Source organism: Triturus cristatus, chromosome 4_1 (genome assembly GCF_964204655.1).
Source record: "Triturus cristatus chromosome 4_1, aTriCri1.1, whole genome shotgun sequence".
NCBI lineage: Eukaryota > Metazoa > Chordata > Amphibia > Caudata > Salamandridae > Triturus > Triturus cristatus.
Window position 1 is genome coordinate 883,680,134 of NC_140585.1, and position 13,286 is coordinate 883,693,419.

Below are 13,286 nucleotides of genomic sequence, written 5' to 3' on the forward strand. Positions count from 1 at the left end.
GCACTGTTCAGGATGAGCACCGCCGTGCAGACAGTCGAGTCACCTCCTCCTGCCGGGTGATGGCGTAGTCGCGGCCCAGCAGGAAACACTGCCCTCGTCGGCTGTTTCATCGGCCAACGCGGGGGAGAGTAATGTTCAGAACAATAGTTGTGGACCAGCTGGATCAATCGGCCCCGTTCCTTCCGCAATGAGGGCACTGGCAATAGAGCTGCATTTGCTCAGACCTTCGACCAAGAGTCTTGATAAAGAACAGCCGATACTTGACGGATATTCGTGGCGGCTTGCGGAGCTCGCTTAAGTAGCAGCCATCTTTAGGCCAGGCAAGCTCCACCCCCCCCCCCCCCCCCTCCCCTGGGGATGAATTCTGACACTTTCCCATACGTTTCATGGAAATAGTTCTGCTTCTAGGCCTGGTTTGACTATAATTGTAACAGGGCCTCAGGCAGCACTCTTGTGAATGAATCTCTTCTGAATCAGAAAAATACCAGTGAATTTCCTGGTGGTTTGGAAAATGTATCCCTGATGTTAATTGGCCTGACACAAGCAATTCACATTCTCGTACATTTTAAATATAATGTTACATGATCTATTGCAGCACAGCAAAAATAACCTTTTACTTCTATGTTGTTTATTTTGGCATAAGGCTCTGAAGCGGATTAAGCGCCTTGTTGCAGCTGATCTTGCTTATAAGCGCTTCTAGCTGGACTGGCACTAAGAAATCAAGTTGTTTGCCTACATAATGCTGTCTGTTGCATTTCACCCAACCTCATGGTCCCTGGAAGAGACATGCTCATAGTATGATAAACCAAACAAGCTTGCCAAGTTTCTGTGGCCTTGCTACACACCACAGTGGCCTGCTGAACCAGTTAAAGATGGCTACTTTTATTGTACAGATTTGAAACTTTATAAGTGTGTTTAGCTAGGGCGCCATTAACAGCTACTTTCTCATCCTGAAAATCTCAATTGCCGCTCTGTTGATGCTCTGGATGTGAAGTCTCCGAAGAGCATTACGTTTCCTTTTGTTTTCACACTTCTGTTTGCTGATTTTGCTGAAGCACAGAAGGTCTTTTGTCCTCTGGTTTGGTTGTGAAGGAGCTCCTTGCTGTACCTGTTAGAAGGGGCGCTGTGTATCCTTTGGCAAACCACAGAGCCCTCCTCTTTGATTTCTCCTGGATTGAGGACGTCCCAGGTAACTCCGCACAGGCACTGCTCTGTCTGTCTGTAACCTGAACATCAAATTATGTGTAACATCCGTTGAGCCAATACTGATCTGATAAAACAGGCTGTGATGATGTTTATGCCGAGCGACGGGCGGGATTCTAACCCTGTTCTGTGCGATTCGGTTCACCCCTAACATTGACGGAGCTCAGCACAACACGGAGCAGACAGCTAGCTGATCTTTGGAAAATAAGCATTTTGTAAATTTCATTTTCATTCAAAGTTTGATCCCTTTTTGCTCAACATGTCCCAGAGCCAGGAGGAAGCGAGTTGTCAAGCTGAGCCAGGTATGTTGTAATGTCTGGTGCCAGTTTTTGATGTATGTTCAAATGTTTGATGTTTTTTTTATGTTTCCCTGATTAAAATCGAAATATTTTGCAGCCTTTAAATGAGGTATGAATGTAAACATAGTGGAGGGTCTATAACATAGCACAGTTGACCAAGTGTAGATAGTTTTATCTTTTTGCCTAGAGGCAGCTGCCGCTTGTGCGGTAAGAGAAAGGCCGGGTAATCACTGATATTATTACAAGGGACAGGCTGCACTGGGCCATAATATCACATAAGATGTAAAAAAAGAGGACACTAATGTCCCGAGACAATCAATAAGCAGACACTGATGATGTCACAAGACATTTTAGTTGAGGTACAGAAGTCACAGGCAAGCAAGTAGTGAACAGTAATGTCAGGAAACCAGGCATTGATGTTGCACAACAAGTTGGGGGCGCTCGGATGTTACAAGTTAGGCAATAGGTCGCCACTGATGTCACAAGACCAGCGAGTATTCAGGGCTGGTGTTATGAGGCATGATGGAGGAGCCCTCATGTTACAAGAAAGAGTATTTGGCACAGAGGTATGAGACATGCTCAAGGTGGTACTGTTGTTATGAGAGAGGTTCCAAGTGGTCACTAATGCCACCAGACAAGCAAGTAGCGGGCGTTGATGTCACTAGGCATGCATGAGGAGGCACTGACTCCCTGAGAGAGGAGTTTGTGGCATTTCTTATGACAAAATACCATCTTATCTAAAAAAAGATGCCTTCATTGCATATAAATACCCTGCTTTACAACATCAAAACACACAAGATGATGGACGGAATGTTGCACATTGGCAAAACACTCACCCCCAGTCACAGATCTGGGTTTAATCCATCGTTATTTTGCTCACCACGCCACCCCAGTTCAGACTTGGCCATATGCAAATCAGTCTTGACCCTGTGCCTCATGGGAACAGTCCAGCCCGAACTGCCAAGCCATGTCTTACCTGGACCAGAATCAAGCATCCTAGGACCGGTTTCAGGGTTTCACCCCTCTTCAGCCAGGATAGCTTGGCTCCAGTGGCACGGTGAGCCCAGGACTCACGTCTGAGCATACCTGGCGCACTTAGGGCGAGAAAGCAAAAGACACACAATTGATGGATGGAATGCAGAACAAATCAAAACATTCACCCCCAGTCAAGAGATCTGGGTTAAATCCATCATTCTTTTGCTCACCATGCCACCCCAGTTTAGACCTGGCTTTATGCAAATCAATCTTGACCCTGTGCCTCATGGGAACAGTCCAGCCCGAACTGCCAAGCCAGGTCCTTCCTGGACCGGAAACAAGCATCCTAGGACCGGTTTCGGGGTTTCACCCCTCTTCAGCCAGGATAGTGAGCACGGGACCCACGTCTGGGCATACCCTTCCCACATAGGGCGAACAGCAAAACACACAAGATGATGGACGGAATGTTGCACGAGGACCTGGCTTGGCAGTTCGAGCTGGACTGAAATATGAAATTCCACATGGAAAGTCTTTCGCAGATGTTAAACACCAGGTCTAGAGGGAGGCTTCCTCTGCTCTGGCAGCACCTATTTTCATCCATCAATAAACAGATAGAGCCTGCTCCAAGGGTGGGTTACGACTTGTAGGACTGTGCAAAAATTTCAGAGTTTTCAACTACTAAAGCACAGTGCTTGACTCCAGAGCCCATTGTGTAGGGGTGTAGAATTGTATGTATGCGTCTACGAATTGGCATTTGTGTAGCATGGACAAAGCTTGTTATCTGTGGAAAGTGGTACATCTGCAGGGTTCTTGGAATCGATTTGAGAATGTGTACATCGGGTTTAGTTTTACACCATAACCAGTTTACTGTCATACCGGATGACATTTTCCAAACCTCCTCATTGATATAAATTACTTTATCCTATTCAATTGGATATTTAATATTGTAATGTAATCCTATAACAAAATCTATTCCTTAAGTTTAGTTCTGCAGCTTCTCACTTTTTTCCTATTTTTGTAATAAGTGTCTTCTACAGCATCTTACCGCTGTTTTTATTCATATTAATTGTATGAAATAATCCTGTCACAACATTTGTTTTATGTTTTAGTTAAATAATGTGTTTGTTGTTAAAGCCATGTTTGTCATAAATATAATATTAATGGGTGATCCCTTCCTTTCACTTTATTTCCTAGTTGATGACGTTGATCATAGTTTCTATTTTGCTTTAAAAAAATAAATGTCAAACTGAAAATTGTGGAGTTTTACACACACGCATGAGAAATTGGCACTACAGTTCACAAATGTACATTATTATTTGTTTATGCAGGCTGAAAGATTAGGTAGTGCATAACCACATGAAAAGTTTTATTATTGGCACATTCCACTGTCTGTATTTCTTTGATGTATGTATTCAGGCTTTGTGAGAAATTACTATTAAAGTTTATGAAATAACCATTACAATCTCCTCTAACCAACCCCAGCTGCAACAGAAGTTAAACACGGCTGTTTTGCCCTCTCACACTCTCTGGTAGATTTACCCTTCTGTCCTCAATCAATGTGATCAGAATGGTACATCCCCTGATGATAAATGCTTGGTAACTGCATATAGGTGATGAGGGACATATTTCATGGCACCCCTAGCAGAAGATGATGTGCATCTGGGAATTATTTGTGGAAAGTTGGACTTAATGGTAATGCCAACATGGAACACCAGGGGGTGTTAAGCATTGTTTTAAAGTTGTACTGGTGACGAAGGGACATGTCCTGGCTCCGGATTGGATAGTGTCTGTTACAGTGCCATAGTCTCGTGCAGCCAAGGTTATTGTATTGCCTTTAAAGAAACCCACATACAGGAGAAGCTGGAACCGTCTCACAGGAGAACTGAAAGTTTGTTTCTGGAGGATTGAGATGGACACAGTGCGCTCTAAATGCTGAATTCGCCATTGGTACAAGAAGACATGCAAGAGTTGATTAAATCGAGGTTACAACGTGGTCGCCTATGTATTTTTAATCTATGAGCAATATGACATAAGCCAGATGGGAGGCGAGGAAGGTGACTTTTTTTTAATTCATTCTGGTATTTTTACAAGTTTGAATTTGTAAGGTAAAAGTATGGGCTGGAATAATTTGGTGTGAGTTGCGAATTAAGTCAATGTATTGTTAGATCAATAATTAAAATGTAGCAAACATTTCCATTTCTTTTCAGATTACAGGTACAAAAAGGATGAACTCTTCAAAAGACTTAAAGTTACAACCTTTGCCCAGCTGGTAGGTCTTAACTAATGTGCCATTTGCACAAAATGTTTCATTGTTGCATATGCATTCACCAGGGGTTAAACTTGTGTTGCATCCGTTCTGGCCAAGAGGAAGATCTGCAGCCTTTGTCCAGTACAGTGGGAAATATACTTTATTTATGCTCAGTTTCCTCACAATCCTTATAAGCCAACAGTGTCATAGCAGAGACTGAATGCATGCCTGCTCAGTCTGCCTGATTGCATCTGGCTGTTCCAAGTCTTTTTGAATTCATTGACTGGAGTTTGTTTCATGCATTTAGTTGCCTTTTCATGATAAAATGTTATTCCTTAGACTCCCCTCTTCCCCGGCCTTGTAATCCTCTATACTTCAAGTAGTACACTTCTGGAGGACAATGCAGCACATCTCGAAGCGTGTTCCTTTTAGTTATTGGGTTCTTAATCACAGCACTTACAGAAACAAGTTCCAGCACCACTCCTCTTAGGACTTGTGGTATACCAAGTGCTCCATTTCAGCCATCCACCTCTGAGCTGTCCCTCCTCTGTCTTTACCCTACTGAAGATAGGGTTTTCAGACATGAGCACAGCACTCCTTGCTGATGAGCCCTTCAGAAATTGAAACAGTGTTTCAATTAAGGACTCGCTAACAATATGTGCCTGGTAACGTTATTACCTTTTCTGCTAGTTATATCTCTAGTAAGTGTCAACATCCTTTTTTACGTCTCGCCTAGCGATGCAGCGCAAAGCGCTGCTCGCTATGCGAGGTCTATTGTCGACTTGGGTCGGACGGCGGACAGGAGATGTGCACTTTCCCAGAGCGCCGATGTGCACGCTCACGGCATGTCTGTCAGCTTTGTCCTGGACAGCGCATGGGCACGTGCACGGCATGTCTTTCAGCTTGCGCCTGACAGCCGATGTGCACGCTCGCACGCTCACGGCGTCTCTTGTAGGTTGCGACGCACAGCGTGATCACAGTTCCTGCTTGCTCGCTCACTCTCAAATGCAAATTTGGCCCGCATTCACACATCGCCTTCTGTTTTCATAACATTTCTCCTTCTGTTTTCATAATATGCCCACCCTTCTGCATTCTAATATGCCCATATATATGCCCTTTAATTTTTTTTTTATTGTTGCCTGTATAATTTTGACCACATTACCACACAATAGCGCTTTATCATACCACAACTTCTGCTCCCTTGTTACTCTGCTTGAGAAGCGGGCGCCGCGTGACCAGCTTGAGGAGAGTGTCCTTGGCACGCTCCCACCTCCGAGTGCCGCCTCTGCGACCCCTCACCTAGAGCACCCCAGGAGCGAGGACCCCCGGCAGGACAGATCGCAGCTCAGGGCGGCGGCAGCAGCAGGCGAGCGCGTGCTGCTTGGGCTCAGGCTCCATGCTGGATTGGGATTCTACACATGCGGTGAAGCTAGACTGAGCGATAGTCTTCAGTCGGACCGGTGAGATCAATGCTTCACGTTACTTCTCAGTAAGCGCGACGTGGAATCAACTCATTAGGAGTGACATGATCTGGCCGCTGTCAGTGCGCGCCCGTGGACGCTGCTTCCCGTGCGAAGAGGCAAGAAGAATGCGGGGAGGATATGGGGACAGATGCAGTTGAAACACCTTGGGACAGAGCGGAGGCACAGGTGACACGTGCCCACGGAGGGTGCTGATGCCGGCCCAAGGCGCAGGCTGCGGTGCCAAGAGGCACTTTTGGCATGCTTGTGGTGCATGATGGGAGATGTGTGCGAAGGGGGAGCATTAGAAGGACGGTTGAAGGGGCATATACAATTGTACACCCCATTGTTCTCATGCGTTTCCATAATATAGGTGTTTGTGTTAATACCTCTGCATGTTAGTGCACAACTCTGTGAGAATGTCTGTAGAAACGTCTCTGCATTTGACTTTTTTTTGTACATACTTCTGTGTGTGTGTCATGAGTCTCCTCTTGTCTGTAGATGACAGTGCGTTTGCACGTCCCCTGCATGCGAGTTTGTGTGTATGTCACGCTGTGTGTACAGTGCCCTTATCAGTGTGTCTGCATCACAGCACTTCTGCCTACTTGTCTTTGTAAGTGATTAACTGTGTTTTCTTGGTTGGTTGCCTTTTACAAAAAAAATAAAAACTGAAATTATCCAGCACTCTAGTGGCCCATAGGCACGCTTGTGTGTGTTTGTGGACGCTATGGTGTATGCAATGTAAATTCTGGGGGTGTAGTTGGGTGTTTCTGTCTTGGAGATTTTGGATTGGAGAGAAGCCTTGCTCCCTCTCAGGTCTTAAAGGCGATTGCACCAATGACTCCTGCAGTCAGTAGCTACCTTCTTTAGCAAACCATAACATATTTATAAGACCACCATTCCCCACTGAAATTCAATGGATTTCGGTCTTTGTGAGGACTTTAATTTCTGCAGTCTTCAAAAGGAGATTCGGGTAAATAGATTCAGCACTTCCTCCAGGTGTCCACCAACTCCTAAATTAAGCCATAGGCTACTGGACTGTCAGAGAACTCCGGAGTGTGTATGAGGCACTAATCCGCCTGTTCCTTATTCTCACTGACCAGTAAACTTCTGACATCCTCTTCTCCATCAATGTTTTTTCATCATTAGCTGTAAACCTTTTTAATTTGCCCTCTCCTTCCTCTCCCCTTTTGTTTCCCATCCTTCACTCTGTATACCAACACTTAGCTTGTGAGCTACAGGTAGCTCTCTAGGTTCCAATAAGTAGCTATGCTATGTGCATCCTGGCCAACCAAACTAGAAGATTTTGCTTTGCTGAATATATGTACACCAAAATTGAAAGCATGTATTCAATGTGGAAATGTGTTTATTTTCAGAACTCGTAAACTGATGTTTGGAGAAAAATGACTGAATTTCCCAAATATATTTAAAGCCGATATTTGAGTCATAAATCATGTGGTGTTGGGAAGACCTAATACTAATATAACCTTGATGTTAGGGGCAGTACTACCATGGCTGTTATATATTTCTCACATAGAGACATTCTACATTGACAAACCCTTTATTACGTTACTGCCAGCAACCATGCTTGGAAAACTAAGCCACAATGTGTGCGTCCTCAGGCCACCCAATTATCATTCTGCAAATAACCATGAATGGACCTAATTTATGGTTTGCTCACACTACCTCTCACCTGCAGCAGTCTATTGGTTAGAAGAATCTGCCCAGGTATGTGGGTGCTGCTTTAGCCACAGACACAAAAAAAAGCATTTGCAATGCAATAGGTCTCGCATTTGCGAGAGTTTGAGTTATTGGCCTTGTAAATGGCAATGCCTTTTATTTATGTGTTTTCAAAACCTTCAAACAGTGCGTAAACACCCACTTTGTACTTCTAGTCGTTGCTTATGAGAAGCAAAGTTAACAGTAACTGCGTCTCTTTTACTGCCAGTCTTGCTTCTTGTAAGAAAAGACAATAAGTACAAATTGCGTGTGTACGCACTACTTGCAGGTTTTCAAAATGCATTAATAAAGGGCATTTTCATTTACAATGTCAATAGCTCAAACTCTTGCAAATGCGAGACCTATTGCATTGCAAATGCTTGTGCTCTCCTTGTGGCCTTGTCAAATTGTTTAACCCCTTTGTGTTCACCCAAAATGGTATGTTCAAAAATTCTGTGACTCCTCTCTACAATTTTGTGACTGTTAGAAATAGGGTTTCTGGTTGGCAGAGCATACACCCTTTTTAAGCAGGAACCACAATCCTAGTCAGGGTGAGTCAGATGCATACTTTAAATGAACCTGTGCTCACTCTCTGGTAGCTTGGCACAGAGTATTCAGGCTTAACTTAAGAGGCAATGGGCTAAGTATTTGTGCAATAGATCAACAGTTAAACAATGAAAACACCATAAAAAGACTCCACACAGGTTTAGAAAAATGGATTATGATTTTCTAAATGTAACACGACCAAAATGACAAGTTGAGATATGATTTTTTAAAGATTAAATGGTGTTCTAGCGCTTAGAAACAAAAATGTCACGCTGGACCGGGACAAAGTCAAGAGTTCAGGCCACCCACGATGGAGCACAGGCCGGCTACAGGGCTCACACAGGGCCCTCTGAGCAAAAGAACCTTAATCCTTGATCACATTCATGAGATGCAGAATGCATCGAATGATGCATCGGTGTCAGTCCCGTAGTTGAAGAGGTGCATTGATTGACCTTCAGTGGTGGTGGTGATACAGTGGTTTCTGTGCTGCGTCTGTAGCTGTTGTGCTGGGTTTCTTCACGCTTGTCAAAGGGATGCGTTGATCCTCTTTCAGTGGTGGTCTTGGTGGCGGTGATGCAGTGGTGAATGCAGTGGTTCCAATGACATTGCTCGGGTCTCAAGTGAATGCACTGATTCCGCTCCCGCTTCAACAGCATTGCGTTGATTCTGCTCGTCGCAGCGGAGGATGAGTCAGTTTTACTGGCACAAACACTTGGAGTCACTTCCAATGACCCAGGAACAGGATTAAAGACTTTGCTGTCCCTGAGTCTTTGAAGACCAGGAGGCTGGTCAGATAGCCTTTGGAGACACTCTGGGACAGTCAGAGGGTGGAAGCAGGCAGCAGAGAGCACAGCAAGGCAACAGTCTTCCAGATCAGCAGTCCAGAAAGCAGCAATACTCCGCACAGAAGTCCTATAACTAGTTGGTAGGGTCAGAGGTCCAGAACCTATTCCCAGCTGTGCCTTTGAAGTGGATCTGACTTCAAAGAAGGGTCTTTGAAGTGCACAGAGGTCCCTTCATACTGCCTAGGCTCCATACTCACTGCAGTGGGGTATGCAGATCTTTGTATGTGGTTAGAGCATAGCCTAGTCAGGTGTAAGGGTGAGGCTTTGCCCAGTCCCTCCCCTGCTTCCTCCCAGGAAGACATATGAAGTCACAACCAGCTCTTCCTTTGTGTGGGCCTGTGTAGGGGGAATACACAAAGTGAACTGATACCCAGCACAGCCAGTGATCAGAGACAGGCAGCGATCAGAGACAGGCAGCAGCACCAAAGAGCTAAGACCAGGAAAATGTCCAACCTTCTAAAATTGGCATTTCAGAAGGGTAAGCACAATTCCACTTCTACCTTTTAAAGAACATTTTTCATTACCATTTCAGAGATACTAAACAGGACATCCTTAACTTCTCTTAATTAGGAATTACAGCTTACTAAGTGTAATAATGAATTCCCAATTTTCACCTACGTGAGGGGTAGGCCTCTCAGTAGTGAAAAATGAGTTTGGGAGTTTTTCACTGCCATTACATGCAATACTTAAAAGTACATGTCCTTCCTTTTAGTTACATAGCACCATGCCCTATGGACTACCTAGGGCCTACATTAGGGGTGACTTGTATGTAATGTTTTTGGGACTTTAAGGTCTTGCAAGTGGTTTTAAATGCCAAGTCGAAGTGGTGGTGTAGACTGCACACACAGGCTCTGCAGTGGCAGGTCCGAGACATATTTATGGTGCTACTTGCATGGATGGCACAATCAGTGCTGCAGGCCCACTGGTAACATTTAATTTACTCGCCCTGGGCACATGTAGTGAGTGCACTGTACTAGGGATTTACAGGTAAACTAAATGTGCCAATTGTGAATACATCAAGAACACCATGTTTTACGGGAGAAACACATGCATGTTAGCACTGTTTGTCAGAGGGAAAGTGCTCAGAGTCCTAAGCCCAACCAAAAAAATCCACAAAAAGAAGAGGTAAGCAGGCAAAACGTCTGGGGTAAGACCACCCTAAGGATGCCAGATCTAACCGTGACCTTCAAGGCCTCATCTCCCTTTCTGTTCTGCTCCTAATTATTTGTGTGTCATTGAGAGTCTAGAGTTTGCTTCCACCACCTTTTTTAAATCACACTTCTGTATTTTTTCTTAAGTTGCATCCGGTGTATCAACTTATTAAAAGATCTTTGTTTCATTTGCAACAAAACATTCCTCCACTATTGGCACCTGTATATCACTTACCAATACATAAAAGTACTGTGGACAGAGCACTGTTCCTTGTTTGCCATCACACACGTCACTTTATTACCTCAGAATGTGGTTCATTGACCAGCACTCTCCTAACCGTTACTTGGGCAGATTCTTCAACAAACAGGTCTACCAAACCAAATCTGTTCAACTTGTTTACAATTGGTCTGTGTATTGAGCTTAAAGTAGAAAATACCCTTTCTGCTACCATTATAATCTTCCTGCGTAACCTAGTCAAAAAACGTAATTGAATTTTTCTGCTATTACTCTCTGCTTGCAGAAACATGCTATGGTGAATCTTTTATTCAATATTTTACCGTGATGCTGCTGAAAGTGCTTGCTATGTGAATATCGCATTCTGCTTCTTTTGTTCTGTTGCCTGCACTGGACACCAGTAGCCTTATTACATAAAGTGGCCCAGGGGCGCAACAGGCATTTGCACCCGCTTTGCGCACCCTTGGCACTTTGGTATTGCAGAAGGGGCTGCAGACGCTTGTGCGGCCCCTTCTGTAATACCAATAGCGGTGGCACCCATAAAGCACCTGTGCTATCTTCAAGGGGGCGTTCCCTTATTTGCATTCGGGCGTTCTCCACGCAAACGAGGGAATCCTTTTGCCTCTGCGCCCGTGGCGTATTACCGACGCAGACACAGAGGCAAAGAAGCCCTCAGGAGGTGCACTGAGAGCAGCCTTCTGCAGTGGGCAAAGGGGGGTCCTGTGGACCCCCACAGACATCCCCTTGCCGGCGAGTGCAGTCACTGACTGCTTCCGCCTTCAAGGAGATCTCTATTCCCCTTTAAAGGTGCAGGCGGGTTGGCCGCATGCACAGTGAAACACGGAGCAGCTGTAAAGCAGTCGCTCCATATTTCATGTGAACGCGCTGCACCCAGGGCAGCACGAGTTTGCTGCAGCCCTGGGGGCAGCGCATTTCCCATAATGCAGAGCACTTTCTTTCAATGCGCCTGGCGCACCTTTTTAAAGGTGCTCCCGGCGCAATGAAGGAAAATACACCGCATGTGCAATGCGGCTCCAGCTGTAAGAATTATCTTTACTCAAGTCATTATTTTTTACTCATTTAAGAATGAGTTGACACACAAACTGCACTTTCTTGAGGGGGGAGGTTGGGAGCATGGGCATCGCACACAGGCCCCAGCATCCAGTATGTGCTTATAACAAAGGTGACCATTTTGAGTTTGTGAGATGGTGCTGCAAGTAATCCTAACATTTAAGGGCTAGAGAGCTGCTGGAAGTCTTGTGCTGGACACCCAAGGTAGGGGCTCACAGAAATACCGTTATCTTTGGATTAGGTGTGCACAGAACAATACACATCGCAGTTTCACAATTTGACGCCACCCCTGTAAACTTAGTAAGATGCAGCTTGGAGAGGTGTACATTCAAAGAGAAAATAAGACCGTGATGGGCATAACAGTTTAAAACAGCGAACAGGCACACCATAACTGCATTATTAGACTGTTTTATAGTTTTGCAAAAGATAGCCAACAGTGCAAAGAACCCTCGGGGAACCCCGTTTCCAAACATAAAGGATGAAAGAGGTGGCAGGAGTTCTTATTCGTTCAGGCTCTCACCACCAAGTGAGGCAGGAGATCTCTCCAGAGATGGGCATCCCCACTCGCGCCTTCCATCTCAAAAGAGCACTGTTAAGGATTCAGAGGTGTCTAGGATATGAGCTCTTCCCAAAAGAGTTGACCCTGATATAGATTAAATGTAACACTCAAATCCCACCTAAACATAGGTAATGTAACATCAGTGGCCTCCACTGTCTTTATTCACATAGATGACCTAAGGATTTGATAGCAGCTAATTATGCCACTGAAGAAACAATTATGGTCTTCCTAGCAAAATTAAGTCACATATTATCAAGATCTTTATTTTGGGACTTGAGTAATGCTTACGTTTTGCCGAATTCTAACTTGAAGAAGAAAGGTAGAATAATTGTCAGGGATTTGGAGAGGGTTGTGGTACAGAAAGATGTGTCTGAGGGGCTTTCTTCACTGTTCAACAAGTGAGTAGTAGCCATTTTCTAATGTGGTGTTCCTAACCGGCTTTAAATATGTTATCCTTCAACACAAGTACTTGGATCTTCTCTGAAAATATAAGGACTATATTTTGTTCTATTTAGTATTGATAGATAAAAATGCTTGTGTATTTTTTAATAGGCTCTGCAAGTTGCCTCTGTATCAGATGAACTCCTGCATATGAACAGTGAGGAGCTCCAAAGGATGGAAGGTACGGAGGTGTTTACTGCCAGCTTTTATCTCCTGAAATTTTGCACTGCTCTATTAACCGCATAACTATGAAGGTCGAAGTTGCTGTGCCAGCTGACACCTATCAAACTGATACTACTCTACTTACCTGTATAATGGGGATGTAGTTCTACAGAGAGAGATCAGACTGTATTGCGAAACCTTGTCTCTCTGAGATCCATGTTTCTGTGACGCGAAACCTTGTACCACTGATCCTTGAGTTTGTAGTGTCACACTGTTGTAACCAATGCCAAGAAGGCCACATTGCACCTCCAGCCAGTCTACCATTAAAAATCACATTCTAGGTCGCTTAGAGGGTACACCAGGGGGATATTT

At 44.6% G+C, this 13,286-nt stretch overlaps 1 protein-coding gene across 4 annotated transcripts in view; it reads left to right on the top strand.

Moving 5' to 3' along the window:
• Positions 1–13,286, top strand: part of CEP41 (centrosomal protein 41) — a 295,708-nt gene that overhangs the window by 229,301 nt on the left and 53,121 nt on the right. For all 4 annotated transcript variants that reach the window (XM_085653604.1, XM_085653606.1, XM_085653603.1 and 1 more), the window contains 2 exons: positions 4,685–4,746; positions 12,864–12,933. In XM_085653604.1, coding sequence (XP_085509730.1) covers positions 4,685–4,746; positions 12,864–12,933 — 132 coding nt within the window. The remainder of the gene's footprint in view (positions 1–4,684; positions 4,747–12,863; positions 12,934–13,286) is intronic.